Source organism: Pituophis catenifer, unplaced genomic scaffold (genome assembly GCF_029215685.1).
Source record: "Pituophis catenifer annectens isolate HBS135680 unplaced genomic scaffold, rPitCat1.0.hap2 SCAF_1, whole genome shotgun sequence".
Taxonomy (NCBI): Eukaryota; Metazoa; Chordata; class Lepidosauria; order Squamata; family Colubridae; genus Pituophis; species Pituophis catenifer.
The window spans coordinates 263,812,462-263,831,670 of NW_027256881.1; the positions used below are offsets into that span (position 1 = coordinate 263,812,462).

Genomic DNA, 19,209 nt, shown 5'->3' on the forward strand with positions numbered 1-19,209 from the left:
GGCAGAAAGAGCAGCTTTAATTGGCTTCCAGTATTGTAGTATGTATGTGTAAACTATTTATAACTTACTGTAAAACCACCCAACGTTTCAAAGACTCTGGCTGGTATGCAAACTGGAAAAACAAAAGAAACAGAAAAATATCTGGCAACAAAACAGGAATGGATGGTGGAAGTGACATTGCCTAGTTGATGGGATCAGAGCATGTTAACTCTGTCTAATCTTACAGGTGTCCTCTCCTTTTCTATGTCAGTGCTGAGACACTGACATCAGGACAGGTTGAAACAATGGCACAAAGACAATCCATCATATAGGTACATCCAACACCATATAGAAGGGGTGTTAAACTCGTGTGACTTTTTCCCCCTTCGCTAAACTGTAGGTGGGAGTGGCCAGCATGTGATGCATCCGACCCGCAGGCCACGAGTTTGACACCTCTGCCATATAGTATTTTGCAGGGAACAACCAACACATTGAATTGCACCTGAAGGCCTACTGATCGCTACAGGCAGCATTTATTATTGATTGCAGTGTGCTGGGGTCACATGATTGCAGTTTGCAATCTTTTTTCTGATTTCTGATTTGCCCATTAAGCAATTTGCATTGTTTAAGACTATGTGGTTTTCTTACCAACTATAGTGAATCACTTAACTGCTGTAAAAATTGTGGTAAAATCAGGTCCCGCTTGACTTACAACCACAATAACTACAATGCAATTTGCAAAGCAGAGGTGTTATCTAACTATACTGCATTTTGGACCAAAAACAGCACTGGACCGTTTCATATTTTCTCTATTCAAGCATGTTGCTATTTCACAATGGCAATGGGCTGCTTTGTCCAATAACTTTAATTTTTTTTTAAATAGCAGGTTATAGTTAGTTAATTTGTGGAGAGGAGTATCTGATTGGTTGATATATTTTTGCTGCAAACATTAGATTTGCAAAATTATAGATTTAGATGATATGAATATGTCCCTCCTCCATACACACACAACAGGAAATAGTCCAGGGGTGGGTTCCATTTACCTTCACTACCGGTTCACAATGGAAGTACGCGCACGGGGGGGCGCTTCTGCGCATGCACAGAGCATCTGTGATGATGTCCGGGCAGGTGGGCAGAGCCTCCAAGTGCCGCTACTACTGGTTTGCAAAATCCGGAGTGAAGCGGTAGGAACCCACCACTGAAACAGTTCATCTACAAATCAAAGGTTTATTCTATCTTTAATATTCTGAACCAGCTGGCTTTAGCAGAGATGGCTAAATTGCTTGCTTTGATTAAAGAAATAAACACAACTGCTTTTTTTTCTACTTGGAAACTGCTTCTGGACTTTGTGCTTGAAGTGGGAAAAGCGGGAAAAAATGAAAGTTTGATTTTGGGTTTTTCCAATTACATGTAGATAGATTTGTTATTATAGAAAGGGCTATCTTATACTATTATGCAAAAGTAAAAGTAGAGGTTTGATGTTATTATCTTATTCTACTGCACCAAAGGGAGTCGGAAGTCAACACCTTTTCTTTTTTTTCCCCTTTATTTTCTACACTTTTCCCTTCCCTTTTCTCTCCTTTATTTTTCCTATTTTTTGCTTTTGTATTTTTATATTTTAGAATATATACTAAGGAAAAATAATACCATATTTCCCTGAAAATAAGAAAGATCCTGTCTTATTTTTGAACCCTGAAATAAGTGCTTGGCATTACTGCCATGTGGTCAAAAGTCCAATTGGGCTTATTATCAGGGGATGTATTATTTTGGGGCAAACAGGGTATTCTGAATGAGCTTGAGATAAGAGGCCAGATATGGCTTGCGATGCCTTAGGAAATCTTTGTCTGGTATCATTGGTTTTTATTTTGTTTTGTTTTTAATTGCTAAGAAATTATGCCTCAGTTTTATCCCTATGTGGCTTTGGAAAATGCAAGCCAATATTTGAATTGTTATGAGTGCACCTAATTTTCTATTTCAACTTGATTTACCCTTATTATTCATGTGTGATCATCAGGTGTTTTAATTACTATTTATTAGGTATATCAAGAATAATAGTATTAAAATACTAAGTAATTGGGAGTGGGTACTGATGTCAAGCCACTAGTTATGAATTATTAAATGCAGTTTAGTTATTGGTAATTTATACAACATCTATTGACATATATTTCAGTTTTATTCTTTCATATATTTTTCCAATGAGTTTGTTGCCTAACTCTAATTAGAACCTATCGTATTTTTTAGAGTGTAAGATGCTCTGGACTATAAGATGCATCTACCTTTTTTTTGGGAGGAAAATAAGAAAAAAAAATCTGCCTCTGCCTCCCAGCAATTTGCCTCTTTGCAGCAAAAAGCCCGTTTCAATTTCAGCTTCAGCACAGCCTGATTAGCACAAGCAGCTGATTGTCGGTTTGATTGGCCTTCCGAAGATCGGCTGTTTCAGGCTGCAGGGATTGCCATAGCCTATCGCTGCCTCTGCATGCCCCATTTTCTGGGGGGACAGCGGGGGGCTACATTCAGTGTATAAGACGCACCCAAATCTCTTTTATGGGGGGGGAGTGCATCTTATACTCCAAAAAATACGGTAATTAGAAATATTTAATTTTTACTGAAGGCCTGTTCATTGTTCTTTAATTATTGCACAAGTGTTGGTCTTTGATGTGCATTATCATTCAAACGTACGTAGAAGTTTTTGAACATTGGGCTTATGGAAAGGCAACATACAAACATATTTAATGATGAATTTCTTTGTATTCTGCAACATATAGAAAAACCTTCGATTGTCCAGGATCTGACTAGCCATTATTCCTTTCTTCTTTGCTGTCCTGGTACCCTATGACTCTGTGTAGAATACTATCCAACTGCTTCTAATTAAATTTTATGATCAGTTGATGCAAAATATTTTGTGTCACATTGGCTCCATTTTTCTTCAACCTTTTTTTAACAATTATGCATTTGGATGATTATCGAATTACTTTCAATAAGAAATGAGCAGTAACATGCATCCATCTAACTCCCCAATTTTGCAGCACCAGATATTTTGATGTCATAATTCCTACCTTACAGTATTCCTCCCCAATTCCTAAGTTAGGAAACAGTCTGCTCCTACAAATTTCCATCATACATGTGGGAAATTACTGGTTTATGTTAAACTTGGGCAATCAATTTCCTTGATGCAAGTATAGTAAGAGAAAAACTGAAATAGTATTAATATATGTAATTGCAATTTTTAAGTCAGAGAAAATTATTTGCAGAAAATTAGCATATTACCTTTTTCACAATGACTTCCTGTGAATCCAGAAGGACAGGCGCATGTATTGGGGGCAACACATGTCCCACCATATCGGCATCCTTCTTCACAGAACGCTGAAAAGGAAAGCATCATTTAATTGTTGCATTGTACAATAAAACAGGGACATATATTTGTAACCCAGAAAGAGGTGAAGTACAATTTATTAAAAGACAAACGGAGTTCAAATAACAGCCGTAGGGAGAAAGACAGAAAGCCATACAGAAAATTAACAAAAGCAAAAAGTTAATGATTATTTGGCATGGGTATTAAAGGGATAAAACAAAACATTTTGGAACTAAGCCTAGTCACGTCATTACAAAGATAAAGCATACATTTGAATGCTTTTAATAAACTACTAAAGATATGGAGAAAATTTGCAAGAGGAATAATAGTAGTATTAGTACTGTAATGATGACATATTCCACTTTTTTTTCTAGGAACTAAGCTGGTCTAATTAAGGATTACCCTTTGTTTTATCTCCACAGTAAGATCTCTGTAATATAGGTTGGGCTCAGAGAGTTACATAAAGTATTGATTTAAATAAAGCCCTCTGTATCTTATGAATCAATTGTTTTAATGGAACAAGTACTGAAGGCAGAAAGAGAATAACATAATATGGAAAAAGACATATGTGAGCTTTTGAATGTGTTTAAAAAGACTGAACACACAATGACTATGGTACATATTTTAAATCTTTCAAGATGTGACAGTAAAAGTACTTGCTCTTCTTCTTCTGTACCTGATCATCTCAGCTTCATTTTGAACAGAATTGTAAATATATTTGTCTGATTGATTATGTATCAACAAGTTGTTCTGAACTCCTACCACCCACATAGATTTTCTCCATGATAAAACTACATTTAACTGCTTAGACTTCTACACAAAGTAGGACCTCTAGAGCTATGTTTAGTAAACTATGTTTGAATGAATGTGGTTAGAACCTCTGAATAAATGTAGTTAGATCCCCTTTTCAGAACTGACACGTCATCATTGGAAGATGGTTAGAGGATGTAAAGACAAAAGCGAAAAGTTTATTTTAGTTGCAGAGTTAGAATTATGAATACCTGAAGAAAGCTATTTACACACACTTGTGACAAATAAATGTAAGCCCATTTAAATCTTTCCTGTCTTAATGCTCTTTTGCCATGGTTTAATTGTACACAGCTCTAGTAACATTTCAATAGTCTTAGATTTAGAATAACTTTATTGTCACTTTAAATGTTCACTAATCGGCATACATTAAAATGAAATTTCATTGCATACAGCAGCTCAAAGGGTCACCACATCCAATATACACTACATAACATGACAAAAATATAAATAAATAAGGGAGACCCACATAGTTCTACTATTACTATGGTAGCATGAAATCCAAGCAAGATAAAAATAACAATTACTTTGAACGTCTTGTTTGAAATTAGGTTTTGTTGTGTAGACGTCTTTATTATAAGAGAAAGAAGGCCATGAATTTATATCAAACATCTTCCTCTCTGGATATCACTGGAAATGCTGTGAATAACTTGTCAAGAACCACCTAGAATGCCACATATTTATAAGCAATGTAAATCATATTCTGTGTGCTACATTTCATAAGACATCCTGTGGGCTACATAAGAGAAACTATAATGAATATTTAAAGAATGGCTTTTGCATCAGAATTGACAACATAATCTCCCACCCATCCTGCAATCACAGGAGCACTGCCAAAGAAAAGCTACAAAGGATATGAAAGTGCTACAAAATAGAAAAAGTCCTTCAGCATAAACGGATAAAAATGCAAATTGTTTGGGGCTTCAATCTTAATTTGTAATTGTTCATAGGTGGGCAGAGAAAATAGTACCATGAGGTACCTCCTTTTTTGTTTTATAATAACCTTTAATATTTTTGTTTTATAATTATATTATTATAATTATAATAACCTTTAAAAAATAGAAAAAAAAGACAAGAAAGGTAAGAAGGAAAATAAAGATAGGAAAAAAGACAAGAAACTAAAATGAGATATACACATAAGGTTGAATTAAAATTATTGCTACATATTAAATTATCTTATTATTATAGTTTCTCAAAACACATGTTAAATACATGTTAGTTGAATTAGCAGTGTGGTTCTGACCATTCTGAGGAAAGAATCTTGAATAATCTCGTTTATCTTTATCCAGTTGCTTTGGAACACGAGTGTCAAACTCGAATGTGTCATGTGACGTGTCGTGACTTTTTTGCCTTTGAAGAGGTGGGGTAGGTGTGACCTGCAAATGATGCATCTGGCCCAGCTTGACACCCTGTTTTAGAAGAAGCAGTTCCCTTTTGGGTCATATTTTGAAAACTGTTGAAAATTTTGTGGACAGCCTTGATTTTCCCATCTTTTTAATTCTTTCTTCTTTATATGACTGTAGTGCCACTGTGTTTTCATTATTATAATTTTTTTGTATTAAGCATGTTTGATGCTTACTTTTTCCTATGTCAGCTGACAAGGGTTTCTTTGATTGCAGTGGCATAGAAATATGTTTAAGAGATAAAATAAATAAATAATATTCAATCTAAAATCATAATAGTTGCACTCTCCCGTCTTCGTTTTAAAGTTTTTTATAGCTAGTTGCCTAAGTTCGTAGCAGATTTTGAATATACTGTATATGACTAACCTAACCCCCCCTTTTTTAATGTACCAAGGTTCCAAATTTCTGACCAAGTCGTTTTAACAAATTAATATTGACATTTTATACGAATCTCGTGCAATCATGTATATTTTTAACTCAAAATATTTTTTCACCTTTTGAATGAATTAGTTTTATTCTAGTTTACTAGATTTTGTAAAAAAATGTCTAGTTTACTAGATATTGTAAAGAAAGACTTTACAATAATATGAATCTTTTAATTTAATCCATGGCAGTTGTCAGGTTAATTTCTAAATAGTAACTGTTTGGACCAGTTTTTAATCTTTAGTCTGTTCTGGAATTTATATGACCTGTTCTGTAACTCTTAATGATTCAGATATTTCTTGATTGACTTCTTAGTTGATTTAACATGTGCCAATTTCACTCATTTTGGGGAAATGATATATTATACATAATAGGGAATCAAAATAAGGAAAGATGGTAGAGTCAAACTATTACAAAGTGGAGCTGGAGGGGATTGCTTGGTTAAGAAACTTTTCTTTTTTACAAAGTCAATTTTATATCTTTAAAAAGAAATCATAGACGACACGCTGATTAAATTTGCTTTGATTCAGAATAGCGTCCCAGAAGTTGAAGCCTAAGGTAGTCAGAGAAAGTGCAGCTTTACCATCAAAGAAAAAAAAAATTGCCTGATAAGCAAAAAGATACATTTAGCTGATGGGAATACATGTTTCATTGTAATTGGAATAAGAGAAATAAGTGCTATATGGAACATGAGTTATGCTACAAAAACTTCCCTCGATGGCATAGCTAATTCAGTTCAAATGTCTTCCTTTCTCAGTAAAATTAAATTGCTTAGCACTTGAAAAAAATCCAAGTTGAAACAACTAAGTCTTTATTAACCTCAGAGAGATCACTAAGTAGAAATGATATTGAATTAACATTCCAGTGTACTGCAATATGGAGAAAATTAGTATTCTCAGCACAACAGTAAAAGCAACAACAGAAAGAAAGGGCTTTGGCAATCTTTTTATCAACTTATAACAAATCTACTACTGGTACATGCTGTATAATTTCAAGAAAATAGAGTTGGATGTGGTTGTTGTGAAAAGGAGAGAGGTGTTAACTTTGCTCTTGTAGCAAATCCATGGCAACATCTTTTCCCTAGAAAACTGATGTTGCAATGTTCATATTTGTGAACTGCTATCTTACATTCAACATATAAACAAGAGAAAACAAAAATATATAGCACTGAAATATCATTTGTTAAGGATATTAGTTAAGGACAGTTAATAAAAATGGGTGTCTCCTTGACCTCGGCTTCTCAATTTCTCAGTCAACTGAAGTGTGGTGAGGCATAATACTATTTCGTTAAGCTAAAGAAGAAATTGTTATAGGGGCCAGGCATACACAAGTCTGTCTTCATATGTATGATCATAACTCTTATTAGAAACAAAAATAAGTTATTTGGGGATGTTTAAATGAAATTTTAAAGTCCCTGTTATTGTTAAAAAGCATGATGTAATATAAACTTGAATTCAAAGTTGTATAACTATTTAAAAACAGCATTTATGATCCAGCAGAGATTTCTGTGAAGGAAGAGAACTTCCTAACAGTGAGGACAATAAACCAGTTCGGCTTGCTTTAGAAGTTGTGGGTGCTTCATCACTGGAGGTTTTTAAGAAGAGACTGATCAGTCACTTATCTGAAATGGTATAGGGTCTCCTGCTTGAGCAGGTGGTTGGACTAGAAGACCTCCAATGTCCCTTCCAGTTCTATTCTAATTGAAATTTGAGATTATAAATAGTCTGTAAGTAATATTATCTAACTGCAACATAATTCTCTGTGATATTAAAAGATAATTGCTTTAAGATGCAATAATGCAATGTTTTGTTTTTTTATTAAATGTGATACCACAGTTTTGGGACACAGTCATCAACATAATGGCATTTTTGTATTTTTGCCTTTTAGTTTGAGGAAATCTGAATTTAATCCATCCCAATGAAAAGCAGCTCTGACAGTAGCAATGTTTTGATACATGATGTTCTCAATTATACTGCAGTGTGTCATACAGACTTTACTACTCTCTTCCAACTGAAAGTATTGTCTTCTGGTAGTAAGTGTGGAAGATGCATACCAGCTACACAATTAATTTGGGGAAATGTGCCCAAAGCAATGGAAGCTGTAAGTCTCTTGTGCAATAGTCTTTGTGCTTATAGTTCTTAATAAGTCTCATAGCCACTTGTGTCAAAAGATTTCTGCTGTGTTCCAAACCCATTAGCATTGAAGTTTGGATAGGGAACAATATAATAATTCAGTACAACTCAGAGGATTTCCAGTCTTGTTTAGCAGCTTCCTAGTATCTGAGAAAGCTAAGCATAAACTTGACAAATCCCACTAGAGGAGTGCTAATATGCTACTATTAATGTATTGTAGCCCATGCATGTTTACAAAAAGTCATGTCTCATTAGAAGAGCACTTACTGATTTTGCAACAAAATACCTTATTAGAAAAAAAAATGAAATAGGATAGCAACTTGAATAAAATCCACAGAGATGTCAAACCTTTCAAAGTCGAATCTAATGCTAAGAGTAATGTTCAAGTCATCCAATTCAGGAAAGACAAAAAGAAAAACAAAGTCCCCCATCACTGCTGATTGCCAAAGGAACTGAGCATAATTTGACAAACAAATGCACTACCATTCTTAACATTGAGTAGAGGGAGATCATTTCAGGCAGTGTGGGAGAACTATCCAAGACAGTCCCTTGGTCATTGCTTGCTGCTGCTAAGCAGAGGGATCTGTTTTTGAGCTAAGCTAAACTACTGTTGTCAGGAAGGTGGAGATTCTGCTCCAATGCCGGTGTTGAAATAATGTTCTGGTGGTCCCTGGTTAGCTTCTGAAAAAATTCCCTAGCCTACTAATTTTGCTAAAATTTAAATAGGCTAGGCTAGTTCAAATGCTGGGAGAAAAGTACTAATTAGTATGGTGCAATGAATTAATCTTGAAAGAAACTAAAATGTGTGTATATCAGAGGGTGTTTCTACCAAACTTATTAAAGGTGGTCCTTGTTTAATAACCACTTGTCCAGAAAGTACTTAGAACCAATCCTTAATGATCCAGTCATTGCAGCATCCTTGCAAGTACATTAACATGGTTTGGGCACTCAGCAACTGACCTGGATTTTTGCTTATTACCAAACCCCGCTTTTGCTCCCCTCCCCGCTTCTAACACAATACAACTGACCTCCTTTGTTTGGTAGAGCATGGAACACACACATGTATGTATGTAAAGGAGTCCCTGTGGATTTTCCTCCACTAGTTATTGATGACTATGGGGAGCAGTGCTCATCTATGTTTCAAAGGCTACTGAGGCAGCACATCTGAAGACTTTTCTGCAGTCATGTGGCTAGCATGATATCACGAAGCACTGTTACCTTCTCACCAAAGTGCTACCTATTTATCTACTTGCATTTGCATACTTCTGAATTGCTAGGTTGGCAGGAGCTGGGGCGAGAATGGGAGTTCATCCCATTGCGTGGCACTCAAGTTTCAAACCTGGGCTGCTGGCTTTCCAGCCGACGAACCACTGAGACACCACACATTTATCTGTCATCTATCTATCTATCTATCTATCTATCTATCTATCTATCTATCTACCTACCTACATACATACCTACTTACCTACTTACGTTCCTATCATCTATCTATCTATCTATCATCTTTTCACATGGTTCACATGTTCATTGATAGGATGAAAGAAGGGGATATAGAAACACCAGTTATTTATCAGGTAATTCTAAAAAAAAACCTGATTTTTGAAACTTATAAATAATATAGAGGATTTTTCTATCAGTTTGGATGAGCAATTTATTTCAAATTTAACATATTCATTTAATTGACTCGACAGCACCAAATGAGGCTTTATTTAAATGTATTAACCCATTCAATAAATTTATTTCTAAAATTTATTAGTTATGCTCTAGTAGCTTTCAAGGTGACATAATAAAAATCTACAAAGTATATTAAACTACACATTAATTGTTATTATGAAAGTATAATAAAATAAAATTCTTCATTTATTCTTCAGGGTTTTTTTATGCCTTGTAAATGTGAACAGATCCTAGTATGTGGACTTTATCAATTAAAATAGAGACAATGAAGAATTCTCTGTTGTGTACTGTATGTAAATACAATATGATCCAATCCAGGAATTTGCTGTAATAACACTGACCTGTATAGTAAAAACTAGAATTATCTTTCAAGGTAGTACTAGTACTGATCTGACTCTAAGTTGAATGAATTCTATGGAAAGCCACAATATGGGGCAACAGATAATAGGATATTAATTGGCAGTTGAGGGGACAAAATATTTTTACTGATTTCTTTCACAATGATTGCCTATAGGCTGTTGTGGTGGCAAAAGTGCCAAGAGCCTTGGTGGCACAGCAGACTAATGTGCTGTTAACTAGCACCGGCTGTCTGCAATTACTGCAAGTTCAAATCTCACCAGGCTCAAGGTTGACTCAGCCTTCCATCCTTCCAAGGTAGGTAAAATGAGGACCCGGATTGTGGGGGCAATAAGCTGACTTTGTATAAAAAAAGAACACTGCTGGGGGGGGGGGCAAAAGCCCTATTAAGCAGGTATATACAAAAGTATGAAGGCTATTGCTTAATGCATTGTAAGCCGCCCTGAGTCTCCGGAGAAGGGCGGCATATAAATCGAACCAATAAATAAATAAATAAATAAATAAATAAATAAATAAATAAATAAATAAATAAATAAATAAATAAATAAATAAATAAATAAATAAATATTCTGTGCTGAAGAATATACCTAACTGCTGGAAAAAAAGTAAAGGTATTCCTGTAACATGCAATCACACATATCTTTAAGACTATATAAGGGATGTAGACAGACAGTCTGAGAAATATATTTAAAGGGGAGAGAGAAAGAGAGAGAGAGAGAGAGAGAGAGAGAGAGAGAGAGAGAGAGAGAGAGAGAGAGAGAGAGAGAGAGAGAGAGAGAAGACTGCACCTAGAAAAACCTTGAGTAATATGTATGTGATGCACAAGTAATCAACTGTCACCAAGCATAGAACATAAGAAATGGGGGAGGGGGTGTTTCCTGTTAGCTGCAAAAAGGGTGGGAGCAAAATGTGCTGAATTTACCTCAAGAGAGAGAAAATGGGGTAGCAGCCTTAGCTGTCAGAAGGCAACTATCAGTTTAAGCAGGCTTCAGTCCTGGTAAGCAATAAAGTTTCTTTACTAATCAAGCCATGTTGAGCGTCTGGGGAAGTTCAAATGTGTTTGAGGCTACTGAAGTCTGACATAGAAAGCAATAACAAAGCTTTGTTGCTCTTGTTGTTAATTTTGCACCAGAGCTAGAAAACCAATCTGCTATTTGACCTTAGCTGAGCTCAAGAGGTTTGGACTCTTAGCATCTAGATGATAAACAACTAATGAATCCCACAGCTGTTGCTCCATCCCTATCTGCAGCCATCTCTTGCTTCCTGCTATATTTATAATACTTAGTATATAAAGATGCTACATTTACAGGCATCTTACACCACATACAATTTCTAAAAGCTAAGTAATGCTAGTCTTGGTTATATGAGAGCTGCCCAGAAATCTCAGGGATTTGGAGAAGATTTTTGTTGCCTCTGAATTTGAATTAGACATGCTGAGAGAGTTCATATTTTGGATAGAGAAGATCATTGATTTGAAAGAGGGGTAAAAGAATCCATATGTTAGAATTGAACATTTCTTCCCCAACAGAGGGGCAGGAATAAGACACTACCTATCTCCAGTTTACAATGCATCCCTTGCATTGGTTCCAAGAAGATTCCACAACAAATTACACCCTGATTCAGATGACCCTGAGGGCACAAATCAATCTCCAAGTGGCCTCAACAACTCTCAGAGACTGCAAAGAAATAACATCCTTCCATCCCCTCCCATCTTATTAGAACCTATCCTTCCATTTCACCCACAATCCAATCTTAACTGTCAATACCTATCCTTTCATACCCCCGCCCTGCCATCAGAACCAATGAAGGTTCTTGGATGAGAAGCGAAATATTTTCTTTTTCTTCCTCAAGAAATTTGATAAATAATAATAATAAGGGAAAAAATAGTTCAATTGCCTTTTGAAGAAAAAAAACACCTTTGAGACAACTATGACCTGGATAACTGAGAATCTCAGCAGACATATGCTAAGAGACAATTTTGGTTGAAAAATTAAAGTATAATATGATAAATAAATATGTTTACATGCTAGTTATTTTTGTTTATTTTGTGTTGCCTTTCTACTTTATCAATGCCCTTAAGTATAGTAATTTTGTCATGTGAGCAGTACATCAAAAGTAAGTACGCATTCCAAACATGTTCGGTTATTTCAAATCAGAATTAATTCCTCTGTTGAATCCACTGAAGTAGAAGATGGTCCAAGAGGGATTTTGTTTTAATTCAAGGAACTGAAAATTCATTAATGTTCTTTTTTGCCCTTTTACTATGTACTCCAAATTTGATTAACAATATATGGGTAATTGCTTCATTAATAATAGACAAGCATCAGATTCTACTGACAATCCAAATTTGTATCTGGTTTTCCAGTGATTTCACGGAAGGAAATAACAGGGAATAAATTTCTTGGTATTCAACAATACAGGAAATGATTAACCTGTATGTTTTTGTTACAATAAGAGTCAGATTTAGTCAATAAGCAGAACCAAAAGATCTAATCAAGCAGATTAACTAATCATTGAGAAGTTATGTGAACCAGTGTGAATTAAGCAGAATACATGCAAAATAGTCTTCACCTGGAGATCTAGAAGGCTTTAAAAATCTGACTTTTCTTGAAGGCATTAAAGCTGGGTTGTTACAAGTACATGATATATGAAATGGATTGACTTTCTATTTTATATTTATTGTACAATAAATAGAAATTGTATTTTTGTTATTTTTATTGGTCTGTTTGTTAGCCACCAAGAATTATTTGCTTAAGATAACATTTTTAAATAAATAAAATCTGAAATAAGGAGAGAGAGAGAGAAAGAGAGAGAGAGAGAGAGACTAAATTATCTCACTAATTAATTGGAAGCAAGATTTTTTTTTAAAAAAAAAAGTCTTATCCAGTAGCTGTGCAATATGTTAAATACTTTCACTGCCACAGTCCCATAAAAGTATAATTTCATACTTCAGGTGCAGAAAGTCTCAATAAAACTGTAGTGCTATATTATGCATAATTAATTATTGACAAGTATAATTGCACACAAACAGTAAATATAATAATCTTTATAACCGACTTTCTGAAATAGAAGCCTACAGCCAAGTATTTGTATCTTACAAAATATGGGTATAAGAAAAGGGGAACAATGGACAAGTTCCATTAATTTTATAAAAACAAGACTACCTTTTCACTATCTTAATATTTAATTTTTCCCACCATGGCACTCCTGGGATGGAAAAATCCTGTTTATATAAATGCCTTAAAAAAAAAAAACCAATGGCTTTATTCTCAAGTCTGACAAAATGACTTCTATGCATATATCAACTCTTCAGTGTGATTTTGTCTTTGAACCAAAGCACCTGCTATATTTACAAATAAGTATATGCATATATGGTACCCCGTAAATGAGTCAGACATAATCTGTTTCACTTATTAAGTGCACAATTGTATGTTCATCCATGAAATAAGTAATTATTGAGTTACAATCCACAGTTAATGCTCTCTTTCAAATATCATAGTCATGTATAGGTTATATATTGTTTATTGCCTACATTTTATAACTATATAAGCAGATAAAATATTTATAACAGCCATGATTTCATCCGGATTTTGTTCCTAGACAAGATATACAAATGAAATTATGCTTTTTAACATCTCTGCTGTTTTATATTTCTTATGAATGGCATATTACATCAGCTTGGTGAAATGTATATAAGCATAAATAAAATAAATTGAAACAATAAAGGACTAAAATAGTCCAATAAACCATGAATTATAATATGATAAATTTCACTTTTTGAAAATGCTCTGCTCTTTTTCTCTTTTACATATTCCAATAAATGCCTTCTTAAATGATGCTGAATTTAGTTTATTGTAATACTCTTCACAGTATATTTTAGGAATTGGACTAATATATAATATAATGAGTTTATGTATAATTCCAATAATTTTTCTCCTTTGTTCACATATTTTAAAGGTTACAACTGAGCTGTCCTATATAGATACATTTTAATTGTACCATTAATTATATCTATATCTACTATATGCCTTACTCTGTGCAGTTATACATCTTCTACAATTTCTATATCATATCCATTTGTCTATAAACATTCAAAGAATAAATGGGAATTCCCTTTTACTTATACATATGTACATATTATTTAATATGGGACATTCATCCAAGTTTAATAGAAACATAATTATGTTAAAATGATCAGAACCTGACAAGAGATATGTTAAGGAATAATATTACAATCCTAAAATATCTTCTATTAAATGCTGCATAAAATAACGCCCATACACAAAAGAATGCATGCTTTCTAAATATTGATGGTATTACTCCCATGAAAGCATCATGGCATCTCCAAATAATATTTTATTAAACAGTATTATTATTAATAAGCAAGAGCTCAAGAGATATGTTATCAAAAGATTGTTAAATGCCTCTAGAGTATTGCTATCTTAAAATCGAAAAGTATCTTGGAAGAGAACCAATATTTGTAAAATGTCTGGAATGGTACATGCATAATTTAGGTAAGAGAGTATGACAGTAAAATTATTTCAGAATTTGTGTGACAGACCATTTCAAAGCTGAAATAAGGAGACACGGAAAAATTAAAAATTTCTTCCACTGATGAGCTAATAGTTGACTTTGTCCTAGAATTTCAAGCTACTCAATTCTATGTCTGGAAGGGGGAAAAAATAAGCAGAAAGTATCTAGTAACGACAAATTTAAATTTGTTCCTTGGATGATTTCAGATTCATACACATTTGACCTTCATTCTTGTACATGACAATACTTTACATGGCTTATCAGCACCAAAAGCACAGCAGTTGTAAAATACACAATATAGTCATGTTTATATCTTAAATTTGCAATATTGACTTGAACTCAGATTTGTGTTGTCAGGTTTGTGAGCTCAGCTTTGTTGTATGAGAGATAGGAATATATTGTGACAAATATTTTTTTAAGTTTCACAAGAAGACAAAGAACATATGCATAGAATTTCCTCAGACAAGAAGTAAAAAGCTTTTAATAATGGGTAAAATTATAATTTTGCTAACAGAGTTAAAAGTATTTGTTCTGTATAACACATGCTCTTGCTAAATTGATGGTATATGTTTAGTAGAGGCTGAGAAATATTTATTTAATGCATTTACATTGGAAGAGGATCATAAACAACCAATAGCAAGTAATTACAATAACGGCAGGGTTCCAATTTAAACCTCAAAAGAGTATTTTATGGCATCCCTATGTCAACTCTACAGTAACAATCCAAACTGGATACCACAACATAGATAACCTGACTAGAAAAATGCTGGTTTACCAGAAAAAGTTTGGCAAAGAATATTTTGAACCATTTATTGGGTTCTTCAATCACACACGATTATTAAGCTGTAGGCACTTCTACACCTTTGTGTGCTGTAATGCACGCAAAGAATGCTGTCTCCTTTCCTTTATAATTACCATTTGAATTCTCAGGTTGTGCTATTACAGATTCAGAAATAATTTAAAATATTGTAAGAGACCAAACAGAAAATATAACACTTCGTTTTTATACATAATAACTGTTGTAAGGCTTTTGTATGCACAGAAATGGAAGGATGTATGAATTCCCACAATGAAAGAATGGGTTATGAAGCATATGGATCTGATGGAGATGGCAGAACAGACCACTAAAGATAAAAATCTGACTATTTGTCTTTCTACATGGAGACCATTTTTGGACTTTTTCTTGATAAAGATAAAAATGAAGTTTAGATTTTGGGAATAGACTATTAGATGATTTATGACTATGGAATTATTCGTGTTTCATGGATATACATTTTATGTTTTTATATAACTGTTTAAATTTAAAACAGAGGATGTTTTATAGTAGATATTTTGATTGTAGAAGCATCTAGCATTTTTCTGTATATTTGTAGAATTTTTATTATGATGCATGTGTGAGATTAGTTTATGTTGTGGCCCGCCAGCGGCCAGCAGAGCTGGCAGCAAATTTGGACAGTGAGGAGGTTTGGGAGGAACATGGGCCAGTCCTAGAGTCTGGGGAAGGCTCGGACGAGGGGTCTGAGTAGGAGGCAGAGAGGGGCCAAGGCATCTGGTAGTTCTTTGCTGCATCCGAGTCTCCATCAGCGAGGCAGAAAAACAGCATGAGCTTGTTCCCAGTGTGCCCATGCGCAGAGCTGCCTGGAGACAGGAACAATTAAGGAAACAGGGTCGACTTGAGAGTAAGGCTTGGAGATAATTGGCCCCTCCCATAAGACATAAAAGAGAAGCAAATGGGATGTGAGCTTTAGCAGGAAGCAATTAGTTCATATGGCCGATTCAAGATTTGAAAATTCTGTTTGTGACTCTGTGCCAAGTTTGGCCTCGCCCTGCGTCTGGAAATTAGCTTTTTGGCAGCATTCCATGTGAGATAGGTGGGTGTTGATAACCTTCCTCTGAAAGACTGTTTATCAAACCTTGCAGACTGTAAATGAAAATAATTTACAGCCGTATGAATTAAGAGGTTTGCTGGGACTAAGTTTTTGCTGTGTAATTTCTAAGGAAGCCTAGGTCAGAACAGTTTATTTAGAACAAGGCACTATGATGACTATGTATTGGTGTTATTGTTTGATTATAGGTATGTATGTCTTTGATATTTTAGATTTGTATTTGCTTTTTTCAAACTAAAAGAAGAGTTTTTATATATAATTGTATCCATATTTAAAAAGTTGGAAGTAATTTTTTAAATGTTCTTTTTGAAGGATGGGTTGTGATACTTTTTAAACTTTTCCCATTATTCTTCCTCTTTGCTTTTTCCTTTTCTTGTAATTTCATATTTTGACCTTTTATTTTTGAAAATAATTCTATTAAAACAAAACAAAGTGCATACAAAATAATGCTGATAGGGGCCAATATCCTGGGTATTATCCCTTCGGCTCTAATTCTTTAATTTCTTTTTACCCAAAATGTTGGGACATTATAAATAAGAATTGATACCACGACTTCAATAATGTAGGAAATTAATAACTCCGGTGTGTTTCATGTTATTTATTATTAATTTTGTACAATAATTCCTAGAAAGAACCTTCAGGTAATAAATCTAAATTTATATCAGGGTTAGTAGAAATGAAATAGAATTAAAACAGTGGTCCTAGCATACTTTTAAACACCTGTAGCAAGATAATTGATTAAGAAGAATTAATCCCAAATTTATTCATATTTTAAAATACCTCCCTATGTTTACGTCTACATATTATTTCAAATTTGTTTGCTATAGTCACCCACCAAAAGTTAAACTGCCCAAAGGAAAAGGTGGATTTAGCTTCCTGTACTTTTAAATGTATCATTGGACATTTATATTTTAGCTTCAGTTATTAGGTGGAATTCAAATTCTGTTTGGGTTCCTCTCGGAATTACTATTTAAATCCACTGAAATCTTTGAAGGATATATCATTCTTCAGTGGCACTACTTCAAATGAATGTATATGCCTCTTTGTGTGTGTGTGTGTGTGTGTGTGTGTGTGTGTGTGTGTGTGTGTGTGTGTGCGCCTTTGTGCTTGTATGTAGGGGGTAATTGTTGGGGAAAGCAATTAGGATAAAAAAAATGCAGTTTCCTCTTCCTTCTATTCTCTAAAACACTTCTGCACAAATAACCTCATTTTTACAAATTGATATTTAGTATTTGCATTTACAAGCTTGTTAAACAAACAAAGTCCACTGCACAGATAAAGAACTTCACAGTATCCCACAGAGTTTCAGCTTCCATGTAAACCTACATTTTTGCAAAGGGTATCCACAGCAAACAATCGCTCATATAGTACAATTCATGAAGGGAAGGTATGTATTAGCATAGTGAGTTGTAAGCTTTTTTGCAACATCTCAGTTGGGGCTAGTTAGCTCTTAATTTTGAAAACAGTTCTAAGTAGCGTTATTGCCATACTGAATATTTCAGTGCCAATTTGAATTTCCTATAGTATTTCTGTTTTTACAGGTACTACAATAACATGCAACACCAGTTTTTCTTTAATAAGAAAAAGCAAGCAAAAAATATAAGGTAATATAAAAAAATATTCAATATCAAGCTCAAGAAACAGTTCTGATGCCAGTTCTGACAAATAGTTTCTACTACTTCAGGGAAATTGGGGCAAAGGGATATTTGGGTTGATTTGTTTCTTTTAGGACGTTCTGCATACTTTAACTTCTGGAAAAGAGCCATCCACATCTTTTACTGTATAAAGGCATAATATCAGTAGAAAAGAATATATATATATATTATAGAGGTGGGTTCTACTTACCTTTACTACCCGTTCACAACAGGATCGCATATGCAGATCGCTGATGATGACATCTGGGGTGGTGGGCGGGGCCTCCTGCGGTTTTACTACTGGTTCTTGCGAACCGGTCTGAACTGGGGACAACTCATCACTGATAATTTAGAATTGAACTGTGGACTCCTTGGTGTTCTCTGAGCTTGGTTGCTTTCCTGATGATCAGTGGTGGTATTCAGCCAGTTCGAACCAGTTCAGCCAAACCGGTAGTGGAGATTGCGGCTGGGCCTGCCCACCCGCCCCAGCGCTATGCCATCCTATTTAGCTACATTTTCAAGGCCAGGCGCATGAACGGAAGGTGCACACATGCAGCGAACCGGTGGTAAAAATATGTGAATCATCATCAGCATCATATCTGCTGATGATGTTGGATTTCCCAACTAGATAACATCTTCAGTACTAGAAAGGAGTGGGGTTTGCTCTCTGTTAACATGCAGTAGCTTGCTCTGCCAGTGTTGATGGTGTGCTATTTTCTCCTTGGTAGTTCCTTGATTAAGCTATTGTTTACTGCTCAGTTGTTCATCTGGTGTTAATCTTGAGGTTAATCTGTGCTTATCAGGATGCTGATTATTGGTGAAGAGATGTTTTTGGTTCTTTTTTGGTTCCTTCTTAGCTTTTTTTATTGCCTCTTTTGAATAGTGTGCAAATATTGTTTATCTCTATATACCTATTGATGACTGATTTGCCTGAGTGCTAAGCTTCCAGAAATTCTAGTGTTCTTGCAGTCAGCTGTCTAGGATGCTCGTAGTTTCCATAGTTGAAACTATGGTTTTAAGTCTTTCCAG

General features: G+C 34.5%; 1 protein-coding gene across 1 annotated transcript in view; it reads right to left on the reverse strand.

Annotated features, from left to right (window-relative positions):
• NELL1 (neural EGFL like 1) overlaps positions 1–19,209 on the reverse strand; it is a 549,513-nt gene that overhangs the window by 78,516 nt on the left and 451,788 nt on the right. The window contains exon 13 of the mRNA XM_070957549.1: positions 3,247–3,342. Within this exon, the coding sequence (XP_070813650.1) occupies positions 3,247–3,342 (96 nt within the window). The remainder of the gene's footprint in view (positions 1–3,246; positions 3,343–19,209) is intronic.